Source organism: Xenopus laevis, chromosome 1L (assembly GCF_017654675.1).
Source record: "Xenopus laevis strain J_2021 chromosome 1L, Xenopus_laevis_v10.1, whole genome shotgun sequence".
Classification (NCBI taxonomy): Eukaryota; Metazoa; Chordata; class Amphibia; order Anura; family Pipidae; genus Xenopus; species Xenopus laevis.
Genome location: NC_054371.1, coordinates 107,682,875 through 107,703,485, shown reverse-complemented (window position 1 = coordinate 107,703,485; position 20,611 = coordinate 107,682,875). Strand labels below are relative to the sequence as shown.

The following is a 20,611-nucleotide window of genomic DNA, read 5'->3' as shown; positions in this document are numbered from 1 at the left end:
TCCTAGATTGAGGATACTTAATACAAAATAGTTCAAATTGAGTATGGGCATTATAAGTTGTATTCTGAGAGAGTGATTGAATATAGTGTCAAATTTGGATAAAGTGGTAGTGTTCAGATTGTGGTAATTCAAATTTTTGTTGTAGTTGGGTAATAGAAATAAGTTTCCCTTCATGAATAAAATTGTGAATATTGGTTAATCCCTTTTCAATCCACCAGTTGAAAGGATTTGGTGTAGAGCCCGGCGGAAAAGCAGGATTACCATATAGGCTGATAGGGGGATTTGTGTTCAGATATAAGCCTCAGAGGTCTTTTGCAATGTTCCCAGACCCTAAGAGAATGCACTATAATAGGGTTCAATATTGGAGGGCGATCCCTTGGAGAAAGCCAAAGCAAATTATGTAATGGAATTTCAGGGATAGTACATTGTTCTATAGTTGCCCATTGTGAGAAGATAAGATCAGCATGCCATTTAACTAGTTGGCTCAAACATGCATCTTGAAAATAATTGGTAAAATCTGGGATTCCCAGGCCCCCTTTTGTTGTATGACAGATTGCGACATTATGGGCAAGTCTGGGAGGTTTATCTTTCCAGATAAATCTTGAACACATTTTTTGAAGAGACTTAAGAAAGCCCATAGGGGGTCTATCAGTAAAGTTTGAAATAAATATATAGCAAGGGGTAGAATTAACATTTTAACTGCATGAACTCGGCCTAATAGTGAAATTGGGAAGCCTTTCCATTTCTGTAAAGATGATTTTACTCTAGAAAGTAAGGGTAAATAGTTAGCATCGGCCGCTTGGTTTCATTGTGGCATAAATTTAATCCCCAAATAATCCAAATGTTGAAGTGCCCAATTAAATCAAAATTAATTTGCAGTAATTTAAATAACAGTGGGGGGAGATTGATATTAAGATCTTTAGATTTAGCCGAATTAACACTTAAACCTGAAATCTTACCTAATTAAAGCTGCAAGTGGTTCTATGGCCAATAAAAATAGGGTGGCGGACAACCCTGGCGTGTACCCCTATGTATGCTAAATGGTTGAGAGAGAAGGCCCAAGGTTCTAATTTGAGCCGTTGGTGTATTATAGAGAGCAGAGATATAGTTCAAAAAGGGAACTGGGAAACCCATATAGCATAGAACATAAAACAAATAATCCCAATCCACCGAATTGAATGCCTTCTCAAGATCCAAAGATAGGATCATTGAGGAGGCCAGCACCGATCCACGCCTTTATGCTGCCTGAGGCGGCCTTCCATTGCGCCCCCACCCCTGCTCGCAGCGCTCACGTTTTCTGCAATTGTGCTCTCTGCACTAGAAGAGCCGGATTTCCGGTTTGAAAATTGGAAATTCGGCTCTTAGTTACCAGGGGGGCGCTACCGCCTGAGGCGAGTGGATCAACTCGCCTCATTGGTGGAGCGCCACTGGAGGAGGCGTTCCCCCGAGAGGCAGACAAAATAACATTAAACAGTTTTCTAACATTATCATATGTATGCTTTCCTGGAACAAAACCAGATTGGTCGATATCAATTAGAGAGTCAATAAACATATTTAAGCATAAAACTAGAACCTTCGCTAAAATTTTTACATCCAAGTTAAGTATTTTTATTGGCCTAAAATTACCACATTGAGTTGTATCTTTACCTGATTTAGGCAACAAGGAAATATAAGCCATCAATGCCTCAGGCGATAGTTGTTGCCCATTTGCAAGATTAATAAAGGATGCAAGTAGCTGAGGAGCCAAAATATTCTTGAATTTCTTATAGTATGCTCCAGTGAGTCCATCCGGACCAGGTGCTTTAGCCGGTTTTAAAACCTTAATTGCATCCAGAATTTCTTTGAGTGTAATAGGGTCAGACAGTCAGGGCCGCTCCGGCCATGAGGCAAGGTGAGAATCTTGCCTCAGGCGGCACGGAGCGGCCAGTTACCAGGGGCGGCAAAAAGCCGCCTCTGGTAACTTTAAAAGCCGAATTTCCGTTTTTTAAAACGGAAATTCGGCTCTTCTAGCGCAGCGAGCGCAATAGCGCTCACTGCACTAGCGATGCGGCCCCTCCTCCACCCGCTCCGACGCTGGTAGTTAGAAGAGCGGAGCAGGAGGAGGGGCGGCATTGGGGCTGCTGCCTCAGGCGGCAGCAGCCCCTGAAACGTGCCTGCAGACAGTATCTTCTGTTGATCAGGTGTTAATTTAGGTAGTACTATAGAAGATAACAGAGAGTCTGCTTGATTAGGAGAAAATTGTGTCTTTTTGGAATATAGCTCACAATAAAATTTAGTGAACTCAGATATAATGGTACAGGGATTAGCAGTAAATATATTATTTGCAACCCTAAGTTTAGTATAGGGAGTCTTTAGAAACTTGTTGTTCAGTTTCGTGCTAAGTGTTTGATGCGGCGACAACACAGTAGCAATCTGTAGTCGTGTTAATAGCTCCTGGCCTTCCTCAAGAGATGAGCATGATTGTTGTTTCCCTTTCCAGGAAAATAGAAGCTTAAAGGGGAAGGCCTAACGATAACGATAAATAAATGCTCCATAGATTTGATGGTTGCCATTATAGAAGAAACGCATAAAGAGTTACCAAAAGTGTTGCAAAATGTTACGGAGGTGGAAACAAAGTTGCGGAACCATGCTAGTCCGGCTATGCTGGCAGAGGGGAAGAGTAAACTAACAACGCACCTACAGGACTTCCGCATGGAAGTTCAGGCTCGAAAACGACGTTTCAGCGCGATGCTGCGGATTATGAGGAGGGAAACGTGTACCGTTGGGAGACACAGCGGAAAGATCACGGCGGCGGCATGAGACGATATCCACAGGGGCCCCACAGTAAACCATTGGAACCTCGGAAACCGCGTGCCTCCTCTGCAGCGTCTGACTCGCAGGACACCTCACTTTCTTTTTTAGGTGGGTCGCAAGACTCAATCGTACAAGATCGAGGAGATACAAGCGAGGGGGCCGTAAACACCACAAAAGACAAGCGACCGAGAGAGTACAAGCGACGCCGGATGCGGTACTGAATATTTCACGGAAGACACTGACAGACATTGAGACACAGGTGCTGCAGAAGGGACTGTCGTTTTGCCTGGTAAATAAACCTGACTTTTTCAAACTTGATTTAGAACTGTTTAGGCTCTACCGAACTTTGAGACTCAAAGTACAATTTGATGATCCCAAGGAAAGGGGAGATAAACCTCTGCAAATGGGCACCTTTTGTGGGGATATATTAGACCTTAAACCAGTAAGTACATATATGCCAAAATGTGATAACATCTTTGTCGAAATGTATATCAAAAATGTAACTAGAGAAGTGAAAATACTAGAAGAAAAATACCGCAGAGGCGACATACATTTGCTACCAAATAATTTGAATAAGATAGAACATCAGGCATTACAGGGCCTAATGACGAACCCAGAAATAATTATCAAGGCAGCAGATAAAGGGGGAGCACTGGTCGTAATGGATAGGGAGGATTACATAGCTGAGATACAGCGCCAATTGTGTGATAATACTACATATAAGAAAGTGGGTGAGAATCCTATATTTGAAATACAACGTAAAATTAAAAAATTGGTGATAGAGGCATCACAATTGAAAATTATAGATCCGAAATTGGCGCTTTATCTGGAACAACAGTATCCATTAACACCAGTGTTCTATGTACTCCCCAAAATCCACAAAAGACTTGACCGGCCGCCGGGGAGACCAATAGTGTCGGGCATAGACTCAGTGCTCTCGCCTATTGCAATCTTTGTGGATAGAGTCATTCGTCCCTATGTGGAACTCCATCAATCGTATATTAGGGACACTAGCGATTTTTTAAATAAATTAAAAGATATGTCTGCTGATATGGAAGATACATGGTTGGTAACCTTGGATGTAGAGTCCCTCTATACCTCCATCCCTCCATCCCTCATGATGGGGGTGTAGAGGCAGTCACAGTGGAGTTAATAAGAGATGAAAGTCTAGATGGAGGACAGAAAAAATTTGTGGCCCAATGTCTTGAATTACTCCTGCACAATAACTACTTTCAATTTGGGGAAGATTTTTATATGCAGATACGTGGTACAGCAATGGGGTCCAATGTGGCCCCTGCATACGCAAATATATTCATGAATCAATTTGAAATGAAATTTGTATATGTACATGAATTATTTAAATCTCATTGTAAGATATGGATGCGCTATATTGATGATGTATTTGCGTTGTGGGTGGGGCCACGTTGGACCCTGGAAAAGTTTGTTCAGGAAATTAACACAGTCCTACCTTATATAAAATTTACTCTAAATGTACATTCTGAAGAGATTGCATTTTTGGACACAAGAGTATATAAAGAAAAAGGGCAGTTGCTCACGGATTTGTACACAAAACCCACGGACCGTAATCTCCTACTCCACTACAGGTCTTTCCATCCACCTCAATTAAAAAAGGCTTTGCCCAAATCACAATTGAGCAGAGTGAAGCGAATAGTGACCTCTAGTGAAGTAGGGGAAAAAAGACTGGTGGAAATGTGTGACAAATTTCGAGAGAGAGAATATCCTGATAAACTCTTAAAGACCCAATTGGAGGGGATTCAAAAATTGAACAGGATAGACATGCTTAAGAAAAGGCCAACGAGTAAAGAAAACAAAGTAACGTTTGTAACTCAGTATAACACACTTAGCAAGCATATTGCAAATATTTTACGGCGAAATTGGCCAATGGTGAAAGAAAACTTGCCACAAGTCTCTGCCTTTGCTAGACCGCCGGTAATAGCATATAAAAAAGGAAGATCTTTAGGCTCCATGTTGGTATATTCGGACATAAGAACAGACATGAAAACTGGTGAAAGAACCAATGAAAAAGTGGGTACTTTTCCCTGCTATAGTTGTAACTGTTGCTCGAATGTCCAACAAGGAGAGAATGTGTTCCACCCAAGGAAGGGTTATCCAATTAGGATTAAAGGCCGATATTCTTGTTACTCGACACACGCTATATATGTGATTAAATGCCCGTGTGGGACAAACAAAAAGAACGGTCCGTGAACGCATGAGGGAACACAAGTCGGCGATAAAGACAGGCAAAAAAGAACAAGCAGTGGCAGGACACTTTCTTGGGCATGCACATAATGTGAATCAGTTAAAATATCAAATAATAGAAACTATTGAAAATAAAAAAAGAGGGGGCAACAAACAGAAGGATCTCTTGTATAGGGAGGCATACTGGATCAGAAAATTGGAAACGATGGAACCATATGGTTTAAATAAGGAATATGATCTGGGCCCCATTTTTAGATAATTTTAAATTTGTATATAGATATTGTTTTTAGAAATATTTGTCTCTCCTTTTTTTGTAAAGATAAGAAATAACAAAAAAAGTCTTTTGGTGAACAACCACGGCTGATTGGGAAAATATTACTAATATGATAAACAATTCTCTCTTTTGTGATTATATTGATTATATCTACTTTTATTTCCTCTACAGATTTTAATATTGTAGAATGTTTTGTCCAAATTGCACTTTTCACCGGATTTGCACATGATGATATGATGGACATTTGTTACTTGGTAATATGCACTTTATTTTTCTTGGATTGTCTTTGCTGTGAATGTATTAATACTTTTAGACCACTGGGTGGTGTGACAGAGTATAAAAGGCCAATTTTGAATATGGGCCAGTAAGCTTGAGAAAAGGCCATGTGGCCTGAAACGTTGCCGTGATGCCCCTGTGAAGCTAAATAAAGGCGTTTTATTATATACAAAAAATTTGATGGTGCTGTCCTGAAGTTGTTTTTGCATGTGGTGGCAGTGGAAAGTGGCCACTGGAGGACGTGCACCACCCACAAAGAAAAGAGTGAAAATCGTTGTGCTGACTGCCTGTCTACAATAGTCTTTAGAAACTTATTGTTCAGTTTCGTGCTAAGTGTTTGATGCGGCGACAACACAGTAGCAATCTGTAGTCGTGTTAATAGCTCCTGGCCTTCCTCAAGAGATGAGCATGATTGTTGTTTCCCTTTCCAGGAAAATAGAAGCTTAAAGGGGAAGGCCTAACGATAACGAACATTGTGAGCGATCAGTTCAGTCGTAACAGGCTTAAGTTGTCTTCTCCGTTGGATGGTAGCTGGAGAGAGATCCGTAAACAGTTGATAGACAAAGCCCTTGTAAGAGAGCGCATTTGTCACTCTAGCCACCGCCATGATGGCTTCTTTAGTGGAGAAGAAACCAACCCATGCTATAATATCTTTAGGTGGCTTCCTTCCGCTCTCTTTCCCAGGGCCCTATGGACCCTATCCAGCTCCATTCTTTCCGATGGAATACTCGGGACCAAAAGTGAGGAGAGCAGGAACCTCTACATGTAAGTCCTTGATATCACCAGGAAGTCTGCAAATCCGAATATTATTTTGGTGTCTTCAACCTTGTCCTGCAATTCCATAAGTTGTGCGGTTAGCCGGGAAATTAGGTTATGGTAAGAAGTCTAGGTGTCGATCAAATCATCCACCTTAGATTCCAGCAAATCAGTACGCTGATCCAGCTCTTGTATCTCCAAGGAGAGTTGAGAAGTAATTTTGTGCGCAGTTATATTGAGCTCCCTTTGGAGCAACTCCTAAAATTTGCCTATTAATATCGTGTCCCCTGAATATTTAAGTGGTGTTTGTGTATGCTGCGGGGTACCTGGTTGTAGAACATCTTGTGAGTCCTAGGAAGGTGAATCCAGGCTGTTACCGTGGCGATGCAGCAGGCCCCGCCGCCATCTTAGATTCCGGATCAGAAACTTCGGCGTTAGTAAAATAATCTTTAACCGAGCTTTGCGTAGATTTCTTTTTAGCCTTGCAGGATCTTGTCATCCTCACCTACAATAGTGTGTTATTTAAGAGAGGTGTAGGCAGCAAAAGTGTACACAATAGAAGCTTTAAGGCCCAGCCAGTCCGGAGCCAACAAGAAACAGGTCTGCTCAAGTCAGCATCACGCCACGCCCCCGACATGTGTTTTTTTTTTTATACAGGTATGAGACGTGTTATCCAGAATGCTAGGGACCTGGGGTTTTGTGGATTACTGATCTTTCCATAATTTGAATCTTCATACCTTAAGTCTGCTCAATAATCAATTAAATATTAAATGGATCCAATTGGATTCTTTTGCCTCCAACAAGGATTAATTATATCTTAGTTTGGATCAAGTACAAGGTTCTGTATTATTATAACAGAGAAAAAGGAAATATATATAGTCTTTGAAAAGATTTTAGGGATTTGGGCAAATCCCAATTTTTAAGTTTTGAAATGTACACAGTCTGCTATCTCGTCTATATCCACGAATTGAACCTGAAGTCCTCCCTGATCCAGCAGTGATTTGTTCACCTACAAATTAAGTGCTTCTTAGATTAACATGATCCCGTAGTATTTATATGTATCTAAGAATCTGTTAATTGACAAAATATAATCTATGTCTTACCTTGACCAAAGGAAGAAGATATATCGGTTCCTAGTTTACTTGTTTTATGTGGTGACCATGGAATGTCAGAAACAGGCAGTCATGGCGGCTCATCTGACATACATTGTAATATGCAATAAAACACATTTAGTATTCAGCCAACATTTTTACAGGTTTAAAAACAATTCTTTCATTAAACCATTGTAGTGTCTCACAGTGGATGCCTATGGGAAAGTTATACTCACCAAAAAACATTTCTTGAACATTTTTGGTGTAGAATATATTTTTTAGTAGCTTTTCCTAGCCATTATATTCAGGTGTTTCCAGAAATGGCATACAGACAAAATGAAATTGTACAGAAATTGACTTACAGTGAACTCAGTGTACTGTAAACTAGCATCTTATAAAAGCATAGCCCATCTACCAGTTTTAGTACCATTTGCATTTCTCTACTAGCTTTTCTTGAACCCCTAGTAAATCTAGGCAAAACTGGGCCATTGGCTTTTTAAAATTCTATTCTCTACAGACTTTTAAAATGGGATATAACAAAGTGAAGAAACATTTAATCTCTTCTCAGTTTGGCATTGCTTTTCACATGTATAGTTTAATGTCTTGGGATGATAAATATTTCTCTTTTTTATTAGGAACTTCTAAAGAGCCTGAAATTGTACAACAGACAGACATAGCACCAACTTTAGCAATATGCCTTGGGCTTCCAATTTCCCGAAACAGTCTGGGAACGATTTTGTCGCAAACTGTTGAACACAAGTCAATGAGGGAGCAGCTGCGTTTCTTTCATTTAAATGGGCATCAGCTTTGCAAGCTTTTGAGCCAAAATGTGCAAGCATATGAAAAAGGTAAGTGCATACATGACAAATAAAAAAACAATATAATGCAATAAAAGCCTTATTTTGCAGTGTGTGCTCCCATTTTGCCTTTTTTTCTATATTGGTGCACCATTTATAAATTGAATAGAAATATCAGTATACATTAGCCACGATTCCACATAGCTGCCCCTAAGAGCCCAATTTTTGGTACATTATACACAATAAAAGTGCTAGGGATCCTGTTTACAAGCCTGTGTCTCCGTAGACCGGGGCATATATGAGGAAAACAGCTGATTCAGAGACTAACACAGATCTATAAAGGGGGATATGTAGGGAAGAGGGCAGGCAGATAGAGAGTTATCTGACCCAGTCCTGATTAATGTGGAAAGTGTCACTGTCTAATTAGGAATAGTGACTGAACCTTCAATATTTGCACCCAAGTGAATTACTGATGATTCTGTAAATTCCCTAACTAAAGCATTTTAATTTACAGAATCATCTCAGCTCAAAAATTAGAGTAGAACCAGAATGGGGCCTGAGATTTTTCCCAAACCTTAGGTTAAGCATCCCTAATTTATACAAAGTTTACAACCTTCCTCAATAAACTATATTGATCATTTTATATTTTATTCCATTTTGCTAAGATGTTGGAGTAGAGCAATTTAAGAAGGCTGAAAAATCTCATGGAAACTGGATAAAACTTTATTTGGAAGGAAACCCCTCTGAGACCCTTACTAACCTCGGCAAGAAAGTTCTAAAACAGTATTTGGAAGCACTGAAGAATCTGAGCTCCTCGTTAGGGAAACAAATTGCTGAATATGACATCTACTCAATGACTATAGGGGCAGTAATAGCACTGGAGGTAAGAATGTTATTTTTGGACCAACATGTGTTTGGTGTTCCTTGGCTCAGAGGGAATTAAAAAGGTTGTTCATCTTTCAATCAATTCGCATGATGTAGATAGTGGCATTCTAAAACAATTTACAATTGGTTTTAATTTTCTATGTGTTTTGGTTTTAAATTGTCTTTTTGTTCTGTCCAGTCTAGAATTCCAGCAGCTATCTGGTTGCTAGGGTTCAGTTTACCCTAGTGTCAGGCTGGATCTTAGGTGAATCAAGCACCTCACACTAGCTGGATTCTTGTCTGAGGATTGGAACAAGAAGCACAGCAGTGGGGAGAGGCTGGAGAGCTGAGTATCAATGTATTAAGAGGGTTAGGCAAAACCATGGTCATCAGATCCAGGGCAGGCAGCAAGGTTTGTATAAAATTATTCGGGTATAGGTCAAAACAGGAAGCTTGTGTAATGCATTATCTTCTTTTAAGTCGCTATCTAACAACCATTGTTGCCTGTGCCTTCAAAAACAACAACATGGTTCCGATGAGCTCAGGATATTTTGGTCATGCTATGCTAGGGTTAGTGTAATCTTTCAGTTGACTGTGCTCAACTCAGGCTCATTACATTTATGTTCCAAATTTTTTAAGATAATATACCTTCAGATCCAGCTGTCTTGCAAAGCGTGTTGGAAGAAAAAGTAGACGGTAACCATGTACTGAGTGGTGGGTGAGGATGCTATTTCAAGAAAAATGTTGCAGTGGGTCTTTCCAAATTATACAGACACGATTCTTATCATTGATACAAACATGTCAATATCCCTTTCATTCAGCCCAAGACAATAATCCAAATGCTTAACAATCCTGTCATTTATGGTGGAGCTGTAATTGAAACCCTTGGCTTAAGCACCTTTAAAATCATTATACTATAATTGTGTCTAGCTAACTAAAGGTGACTATACACAGGCAGATTTAAGCTGCCGATTTGGCCCCTTTGGACCAATTTGCAGCTTACATGCTTGTGTATGTGGTCCTCTGACGGCCCTGCCTTACCAATATCTGGGAAAAAAATATCGCAGCACCACCTCGTCATTGCAAAAGTGAAAAATTTAATTTATTAGGTCAGACATCCAGGCAACATTTCAGGCTCACTCTTGCCCTTTCTCAAGCTTGGCTCAGGTTGAGAAAGGGAAAGAGTAAGTCAGAAACGTTGCCTGGTTGTCTGACCTAATAAATTTAATTTTTTACTTTTACAACTACAAGGTGCTACAGCTGTATTTTTTTTCCTGGATGTCTATGTAACCCTTGGCATGGGTTTCTAGTCTGCTTTGCATCCACTTCAGAGGTGGTTGAAGCACACACAACTTTTACTACTTTGGCCTTACCAATATCGGGCCGAAAATCAGCAGGTTTAAACCCTATTCATCAGCTTGTTGATGCAGTATTCATCTCGACGGCCTGCATTTACCATTGTTATGATCATTCAGCCCAATATCGTCCAACTCAAGGTCCTGCCATAGGAGTAGATCTTTTAATGTATTGCCATAGTATGGTTGGTCCAAGTGCAAATATTTAAATGGATCAATAGCAAAATGACTGTAACTGTATATAGTAGAATTAAGTCAAAGGCAACTGGACATTTAGGGGGGAATTCACAAAAGTGGAGATTGCCTATTTTTGGAGTAAATGTGGAGGTAAACTGGAGTAAAATACTTTCTCCATATTCGCAACCAGAAATCTGCTTAAATTATGACCCACTTTTCACACTTCAGTGAAAGAAAGAACGTTTCAGACACTTTTATGAATTTGTCTTTCAAACGACATAAAAAAAATTTAAATGACATTTTAAACTACATTTTCTACCTACATTTTAAAAATTGGAGTAAAGCTCAGTATAACTCTTCCTCATGTGTCAGACCAATTCTAAAATAATCTGCTTTGGTTCACTCAAACTTCACTTCACACCTCTTGTATGTAGGTGCCCCATTTGGGAATTATCATATTAAAAGGGATTAGCATTTTATAGTCAGGGCACACAAGTTTCTGTCTAACCCTATAGGTGTAAAAGCCCAATTAACAAAACAAGAAAAACACTGATTAAACAAAATAAGTGTATTTTATACAATTTGATATGTAAAAAGTTTTAACTCTAGCATTATTTTACTAGTTTTATCTTAATGAATGAGGCGATATTAGCAAATGAAAAGAAAAGCCTGACAGCATTTTTTTTTAGTTTTAGCAGCAGACACTTGACCTAAGATAATAAAACATATTTCTGATACAAATCCCTATATTATGCAAAATACAATTTCTTGTATTTAGACCCTTATATCTGGTTACAGAATCTGAATTACACAAACATGTAGGCAGATTTAGAAAGCCCCGGTTATCCTGAAAAAAATGATGTATCATTTTCCTAGGAATAATAAACCACTCCCCCAAAAATGGCAATTTGATGAGCTAAAGACAAATTCAGAAAAAATTTCTTTAAAATATGATTATGAAGATTTTCATTCATCCAGGTCATGGTGTATCTAGTATAGGTAAATATAAAAACAACTGGACTTGCTGAGTAATCAATGAAGACGTTTCACTACTCATCCGAGCAGCTTCTTCAGTTCAACTGACTGGCCTATGATTAAGTGTTTGGAACACGAAACGCGTCAGGCTGCTTGACACAATAATTCTTCTTCACATCTGAACATTTGCCTGGTGGAAGTTTTGCCTTCTTGAGTGCCTGCTCCATATTGATTTGTCGGTAAATCTAAAAACAACTGGACTTGCTGAGTAATCATTGAAGACGTTTCACTACTCATCCGAGCAGCTTCTTCAGTTCAACTGACTGGTGTGGGAAGTTCTCGGCATATAAACTCTTCCACTAATCCATTTACAATGGCACATTGTAACTCTTCAAAGAGGTGACATCTGAATCTTTAACATCTTTAAAATGTTGTGCAAAAGTGAATTTGGTGGCAAATCGGACATTTTTATCACCACTTTTGTGAATTCCCCCTTAGAGTTTTTCTTGAAAATGTTTTCATCCGAGTGGCTTCTTCAGTTCAAGAAAAACTCTGAGGGGCCGATTCATGAAGCTCGAGTGAAGGATTCGAATTAAAAAAACTTCGAATTTCGAAGTATTTTTTGGGTACTTCGACCATCGAATTGGTTAAATTCGATCGAATTCGAACGAATTCGAACGATTCGAAGTAAAAATCGTTCGACTATTCGACCATTCGATAATCGAAGTACTGTCTCTTTAAAAAATACTTCGACCACCTACTTCGGTAGATAAAACCTACCGAAGTCAATGTTAGCCTATGGGGAAGGTCCCCATAGGCTTGCCTGTGATTTTTTGATCGAAGGATTTTCCTTCGATCGTTGGATTAAAATCCTTCGATCGATCGATCGCAGGATTTGCGCAAAATCGTTCGACTTCGATATTCGAAGTCGAACGATTTTAGTTCCCAGTCGAATATCGAGGGTTAATTAACCCTCGATATTCGACTCTTGATGAATCGGCCCCTTAATGTCCAGTTGCCTTTGACTTTATTCTACTAGATACTGTATATTATGACCTGGATAAATGAGAATCTTCATAGACTTACTGTAACCTAGTTGCCCAAAGAATATATATTGTGTTATACTTAAAACATTTCTGAACTAATTGCTTTTTATTCCCTTCAGATTTTGTTCCTGCTCCTGCTCAGTATTCCAAATGCTTTAAGCAGCCGGGCAGAGTTTGACGTTCCACTGTCCTCCCTGCTGTTCTCCCTGTTATTTTATATGATGTGCCTGGTACTTTCAGCCATCCATGTAATTGTATTCACATCTTCTGAATCAATGTGCTTTTTCTGTAGCATCTCTTGGATATTGGCACTTGGGATCATTATGTTCATCTCTGCTCTTTCCTGTATTGTATTTTCTACTTTGGGCAAAATGTTGTCAAAATCTCCTAACAAGGTGAGTTAGTACCAGAATAATTGTCATTGTTTATTTATTTACACTGTACAGAGGATGCAAGATTGTCAATGTTGTAATCACTTGTATCTTAACAGGATAGTGTTGGAGAAATTACATCGGAGACATACAGTAAATGTAATTCTGTTATCCACAGTGCCATATGCCATTGTCTGCTAGACATTTTTATTAAAGTTTTATTTGTGTTGTTTTTAAATATGTTGTAGTTTTATGTAGCATTTGTCCTATAATTTTTAGTTTAATTATTACAGTTAAGCATAATCAAATATTCATGTTGCACGTATATACTGTGCATATGTATATATTCATATTTTCATGATATTATATTGAATAATGTTAATGGTTTATTTTTTAGAAACAAGATTCCACTTTTTCAGGCTGGTCAGAATTAGATATTCTGCTGTTAATAGGGACAGTAGGCCATGTGTTAAGCATGGGTGCAAGTAGCTTCATTGAAGAGGAACATCAGACTTGGTATTTTCTTACCAATACACTTTGTCTGGCTTTGGCCCAGGAAATGTGCAGAAAATACTTTCTTGTGAAAAAAGGAAATTTGCTGGACTCTGCTCAAGATGAAGATTCCAAAAAAGAAGGTCTGTACATGGATAAGATTTACGATACACACAAGAAAGAGATGAAAGAGCAGACCTTATCGCTTCTGTCACAATTTGCTAAACACTATGAAAAATGGATTGCGTTATCAAGTCCCTGGGCTATCCTTATAATTTGTCGACTTTTACGTACTCTAAATCAGACTGGAATCCAATGGATCCATCGTCCTGATTTTGGACACTGGTTGACAAGGTAAGCAATGTTTTAACGATAAAATACATTATCACGTGCCAAATAATCATCACAATGCAAAAGTTAACAGTAAGGTCCTTATGGTCAAGCACATCTTATACTTTCATTTTGTTGAACAGCTTTATGTAGCCTGTATGGAGTTTTATGAGATCTGCATCTTTTCCTGCTGCCCACTGGCTAATTATATGCACATTACAAACTAGCAATACAAATGTGTGGGTTGTATTTTAAGGTGCCATGTATTAAAAAATGTTTAAGCAACATTCTGATTGTTAGCACAGAGTACTAGAAAAAAGTAGATATGCAGCAAATATGGGATTTTTGCAAGACAGACTCTACAGACTCATAATGTCATGCTAAAGGCACATGGGATGTTATCTCGATCTCATTATATATATATATATATATATATATATATATATATATATATATATATATATATATATATATATATATATATATATATATATATATATATATAATACACAAAAGCCGTGAATATCTTGTAAATTATATCCTTATAAACGGTGAGTACTGATGTCATCAGTTATAAACGGTGAGTAGTGATGTAATTTCTGTCACATGACTCACTAAAATTTGTGTATTATAATAAATAAAGTACCCCCAGTTGTAAAATATGAGGATATTAGAAGTTACCTCGGAGTTCCATGACCTGTATAAAAACACTCGGCCTTCGGCCTCGTGTTTTTATATGGTCATGAAACTCCTCGGTAACTTATAATATCCATATATTTAACAAGAGGGGGTACTTTATTCACTATATATATATATATATATATATATATATATATATATGGGAAGATTTGCTTTTACAATGGTAAACAGGTCTCTTATACAGAGAAACAAAACATACAGAAACAAAAGACTGTGCTTTTAATTGTTTAACAACAAAAACGCATTGACAGGGTGTCAAAAAAAATTGTCTCTCCTGCCTACTTCAGGACCTCTTCCAGACTTGGGACCACCACAAGTTTAGCACTTTGTTAGTCACAGTTCAGAGATAACTTCCCTCTATCGGCTAGGCCACACAGCCTACTTCAAAGTCAGCTTCAATGCTGCACTTTCTCCAAACACAGCCTCTCTCCAGGCACAGGTCCTTTGGCACTCTTGTTCTCTTTCAAGCTCAGGCACTCTATCATTGTCAGACACTCTCTGTGTCTCAGGCTTCATGGGCCCCTTGGTCCTCTCTAAGGCTTCATGTGACACACTAGGAACAACCAGGACCACGTCTCTCCTCCAGACACACAGAAGAGACCCGTCTTCTCCAGATATCCAAGGAAGAGCCCATAGGTGTAGGAGCACATGTCTTTTACCTGTAGTAACAGCTTTGCACTCAGCTGCCACCTAATTACCTGACTGGGAGGGAATATTATATGTAATACTCTCTCTGCACTAGGTACTCCCCTTCAGCCCATACCACACATTTTGAATGCACAATTCCCTGTACCTTTTTAGGCAGAAGAATTATGTTTGGGGGATTTTCTAAGAAACAAAGTGGCTTTTTTTTATATCGAGCCACTGTGTTACTCTTTGTATTAAAGAATGCCTAACAAAATGTAACAAAACTCTAAATAATGTATGTTTTTAGTATATGCCTACTACATTGCTTTCTGGGACTATTTACCAGAATCTCCAGCTCTTGCAGAAAGCACATTTGGAGAAATATATATGTATTAATGAGGGCATTGTAAGGTTAACCAGATCATTTGGAACTCAAATTGTGCTACTTATATTTTAGAGCAGTTCTAACTGTATTCATTAGCATTTCTCTCTGTATTTCTAATGATGGAATAGCTTCAATCTTTTTTAGACACCTTGTGGCCTTGAATGTTTAAGACTGACTTGTGTAACTGGCTTATTTATAATAATGTTAAGGATTTCAGTGGACAAATATCTGTACCATTTTGTATCTACCCCTCAATATAATAGTATTTCATATGTAATAGGGTCTCAAGAAAGTTTGCTTTATTATGTTATAACGTAAAAGTCTCATGCAGGCAAATTATAACACTATTCTATTATTGTGTTTTAACAGCTCAGAACACAAGGCAGAGCTCTCATTTTTGGTAGCTGTCTGCCTTGTAATGATATTCATTCTAATTCAAGGTAGATGCTCCTTTGTATCAAAAGTGGCCTTGGCGTTTGGACTCTTGGGAATCTACTGCTACAGAGCTGCCATTGGCCATGTTTTGTATCCATGGCAGAAAAATAGTAACAGCTTATCAAAGTAAGTGGATTTATTGTATCATTGGCTATCATGTGGTTAGTAGGTTAAATAAATAACTAGGGGAGATTGTGGATGCACACCTAAGGCCAATTTCAAAAAGTTTAAAGCCCTGTCTAAATGATTCAAGTCATGTAATTTTGAAACAGGGTTTTTTTGAAATTGGCCTCAGGTGTGCATCCACAATCCCCCCTAGTAGGTCAAATAAATGACTGAAGTATTAAGCAGGCAATATTTAGAAGTTTGCCTTCTTTTCAATATAATATGCTCTGAAAAAATGTTCAAAAATTTAATAAACTGGGCCTGTTTTTAGACGAATCCTGCTCTGTAGCTCATCTGTTAATTTGTAATTTTCACCTTCTGATATCCCATGGAATAATGTACCACCTATTGTAAAATATATTTGAGGTGATACATAATTTTTAATAACAGCGTTTCATATAGTCAAGTGGCATAAATTACTTCATTAAGGGGCAGATTTATTAAGGGACGAATTGAAAATTAGAATTTTCAAATTTATTTTATGGTCAAAACTGTCAAATTCGAGTAGGGAATTATCCAAACTCGATTCAAGTTTTTTAAAAAAAATTCTAATTTGATTTTCGAGATTTATCATACTCTGGCCCTTTAAGAATTCAAATTTGACTATTCACCACCTAAAACCTGCCGAATTACTGTATATGTCAATGGGAGAGGCAAGGGGCCTATTATCATGAATGCTCTGGACCTTGGGTTTTCCGTATAATAAATCTTTCTTTAATTAACAACTGTCAAGGCATATTTTAATAATGATATATAGGTCCTCTACCCCAAAATAACACTGGTGGTATACCTATAACACTGTAAGAAGTCAGAACCAAAAATTGTCATTGGTTTTAAAATTATTTGTAATTGGTATTAAAAGCAGTATCTGCCTGGCTGTTTATGTCCTTTACATGATTGGCTCTGACTCCTGAAACAGTGTTATAGGTATAAATGCAGTGGAATAAGAATGTGTACATGTATACTGAATAAATTGTGTGTTTTGCTTACAGGGGAATTATGGAAGCCCGCTTTGTTTATATATTCGTGCTTGGTATTCTTTTTACGGGAACAAAAGACCTGTTGAAGTCACAAGTTATATATACGGATGGATCCCAGGGCGAAGAGTCTGGGTTTGTGGGAAGTATATAGTGGATTCATACTTCTGGCAGCACTTTTATATCGCCCACACAACCTTGTAGTGTTGGTGTTTTGCCTCCTTGTGCAGACAACCTTAAGTATGTTCATCTGGAATTTATTGAAGCACGATGCAGCTCAGATCACCATCATGCACTACTGGTTTGGACAAGCATTTTTCTTTCTCCAGGTATGTTTTTTTTTTTTTGTTTTTTTTTTAAAAAAAAGACTTCTTAAAACAGTGGGTGTTCGTGTGCTTCATGCTACACTCATAGCATTGTTTTAAAACCAAAAATGACAGTTTAACACTCACCTAAGAATTTATGAACAGGGATGTGCAAATTGCTACATTATGTTCCTGTGGCCAACTACAGATAAAGCCTTAAAATACAGACACAATATTTAGATTTCAGTTAGAGTGTACTATGCCTATAATAATTATTACTACATGGGATGCTCTGTGAGTTATTTATGTGAGCTTCCTACTAGCTATAATATTGTTTGAAATTGCCTCAAAGTAGGTGCCATAATTATTTAAGGGAGCTGACAATTTGGGAAACGAATAAAAAGTGAAGAGTTACTGCACTATCCACATTTTTGTCTTTGCTCCATTGCAGTGATTACTGCAGTTGAGAAAATGTTCCTTATAAGTTTACTGAATATATTGCAGCAAAACTAACCAATCCCCATGTTCATGTTCTGGTTTACTGTATTTGTTGGACCTTTAAAGGAACAGTAAACACCAAACTATTAAAACATTTAAGCAATAAAAATATAATGTACTGTTGCACTGCATTGGTACAACGGATGTGTTTGCTTCAGAAACTCTACTATAGTTTATATAAACAAGCTGCTGTGCTGTGTAGCCATGGGGGCAACCATTCAAAGCTGAAAAAGGAGAAAAGGCACAGCAGATAAAATATAAGCTCTGTGGTATACAATGGGATTCTTCAGAACTTATCTGTTATCTACTGTGTATTCTGTGCTTGAATGGCTGCCCCCATGTCTACACAGCAGCTTGTTTATATAAATTTTTCTAAAGCAAGCACACCAGTTTTACCAGTGCAGGGCAACACTACATTATATTGTCATTCCTTTAAAACACATTAATTTTTTGGTGTTACTGATCCTTTAACATCCTTTAAGTTGTTTTCCTAAATAATATTTAAAATAGAAACTTGTTTCTCTCTGGAATTTTTACTTTGTTAAGCCTAGCAAAGCAAGTGGTTGATTAAGTGTCTGTTGCCTTCACTACTGTGTCTGGAAGCTTACAACTCTGCCACTACTAGTGGGTTGCAGAGAAACACAAAGCTGGCAGACAGGAGCATAAAATAATAAATAGGGCGAAGGGAACACTAAGTGAAAAAAGTTACAGGAGATTAGAATAAAATGCAGGGGGAGCCAAGCTGTACAGAAAGGTGATAATAACAAGGAAGGAAGCACAAGAAAGGGGAATTGATAGAGAGTATGCATTTCACAACCGCTCATTGCACATGAGGTATTGTGAAAAGATCTTAATGCAATTAATTAACTGATTTGTCATTCTTTGGACATTACATGTCTAGCAACTTTTGTTTAAATTCATATGCTTTTATTTGCCTTTATTTACACAATTACGTAGAATTTAAAGGGATACTGTCATGGGAAAAACATTTTTTTTTTCAAAATGAATCTGTTAATAGTGCTGCTCCAGCAGAATTCTGCACTGAAATCCATTTCTCAAAAGACCAAACCGGTTTTTTTATATTCAATTTTGAAATCTGACATGGGGCTAGACATATTGTCAATTTCCCAGCTGCCCCAAGTCATGTGACTTGTGCTCTTATAAACTTCAATCACTGTTTACTGCAAGTTGGAGTGATATCTCCCCCCCCCCAGCAGCCAAACAAAAGAACAATGGGAAGGTAACCAGATAACGGCTCCCTAACACGAGATAACAGCTGCCTGGTAGATCTAAAGCTCCCTATAGACGCGACGATTCTTCTTGCCGAACGACCGATTTTAGGGAAGCCCGACCAATCCTTCGAAATTATCGTGCGTTTAGTGGGATTCGAACGATCATACATCTTACGATTTTTCGGCCGACATCTGTCAGGAAATTGATCGGCCAGGTCAAAAAATCTTTGTCGGTCCCAGTGCAATCTATCTATGTTTGCAGGGCCAAGCAGGCAGCTCCCCTTTGTTTTCCTGGCAAATTGGTCTTTTTAGTTGATGGTAAATTCATACGATCGTTCTGAGAAGATCGTGGTCTCACGATAAGGATCTGATCTTTTAAAAATCTATGGCCAGCTTAAGAACAACACTCAATAGTAAAAACCCATGTCCCACTGAGACACATTCAGTTACATTGAGAAGGAAAAACAGCAGCCTGCCAGAAAGCATTTCTCTCCTAAAGTGCAGGCACAAGTCACATGACCTGGGACAGCTGGGAAATTGACAAAATGTCTAGCCCCATGTCAGACTTCAAAATTGAATATAAAATAATCTGTTTGCGCTTTTGAGAAATGGATTTCAGTGCAGAATTCTGCTGGAGTAGCACTATTAACTGATGCGTTTTCCGATGACAGGATCCCTTTAAGTTGAAATTATAGCCCAGTATATGTTATGAATCAATGTAAAAAATCTCAATGCACTCTTATGTAGAGATTCTCTTACTTGTCCTCTGGCCACTTCAGTGGTGCATGTAATATGAATTTCAGATAGCTAACTAGGTAAAGAATCACCCATCTACTCAGTTAATTTAAACTGTAATTCGGGTTCTGTTCAGTTAATTGCTGTTTTTAGAGTATGATGTTTTGTATTTTTCCAATTAAATATATAGCTAAGTATGTATGGTACCTCTGTAACACTTATTAATGTGCTGTAATTGGCACACGTACCGTAACAAATCAAAAGCAATTTGACATTTTATGAGTTACTGCTCTGAATTATATTTATGAGGGCATATTTTATAATCTTTGTTAATATACATTGCCCTCAGTACATTCTTTTTAAATGTTGTGTATGTGTTGTTTTTTTCAGGGCAATTCCAATACCATTTCTACTGTGGATATTTCAACTGGCTTTGTTGGCTTGGAAAACTATGTAGAGTTACCAGCCATCTTCCTTACAGTGTTTGTAACGTACAGTGAACCGTTCCTTTGGGCCATACACTTGCTATGGTATCTGAGTTCTGAAACAAACCGGTAATATAAAGTGTAATGGAATAAATACACTGCCTTGCAAAAATATATTGAAGCTCAACTAATTGTCTGATTTTACTGTACTACTGAACACTGTTTGTGATTGATTCAGCCCATTCTAACAGCCAGTTTTGCACCCCAGTTCACCAGTAGTGCCACAGGTTCTCAATTGCTCTCTCAAGCTC

General features: G+C 38.1%; 1 protein-coding gene across 1 annotated transcript in view; it reads left to right on the top strand.

Moving 5' to 3' along the window:
- Window positions 1–20,611, top strand: part of pigg.L (phosphatidylinositol glycan anchor biosynthesis class G L homeolog) — a 28,863-nt gene that overhangs the window by 6,677 nt on the left and 1,575 nt on the right. The window contains 9 exon segments of the mRNA XM_041561655.1: window positions 7,434–7,534; window positions 8,005–8,258; window positions 8,873–9,090; window positions 12,744–13,019; window positions 13,393–13,841; window positions 15,898–16,089; window positions 17,121–17,217; window positions 17,219–17,434; window positions 20,266–20,429. Coding sequence (XP_041417589.1) covers window positions 7,434–7,534; window positions 8,005–8,258; window positions 8,873–9,090; window positions 12,744–13,019; window positions 13,393–13,841; window positions 15,898–16,089; window positions 17,121–17,217; window positions 17,219–17,434; window positions 20,266–20,429 — 1,967 coding nt within the window.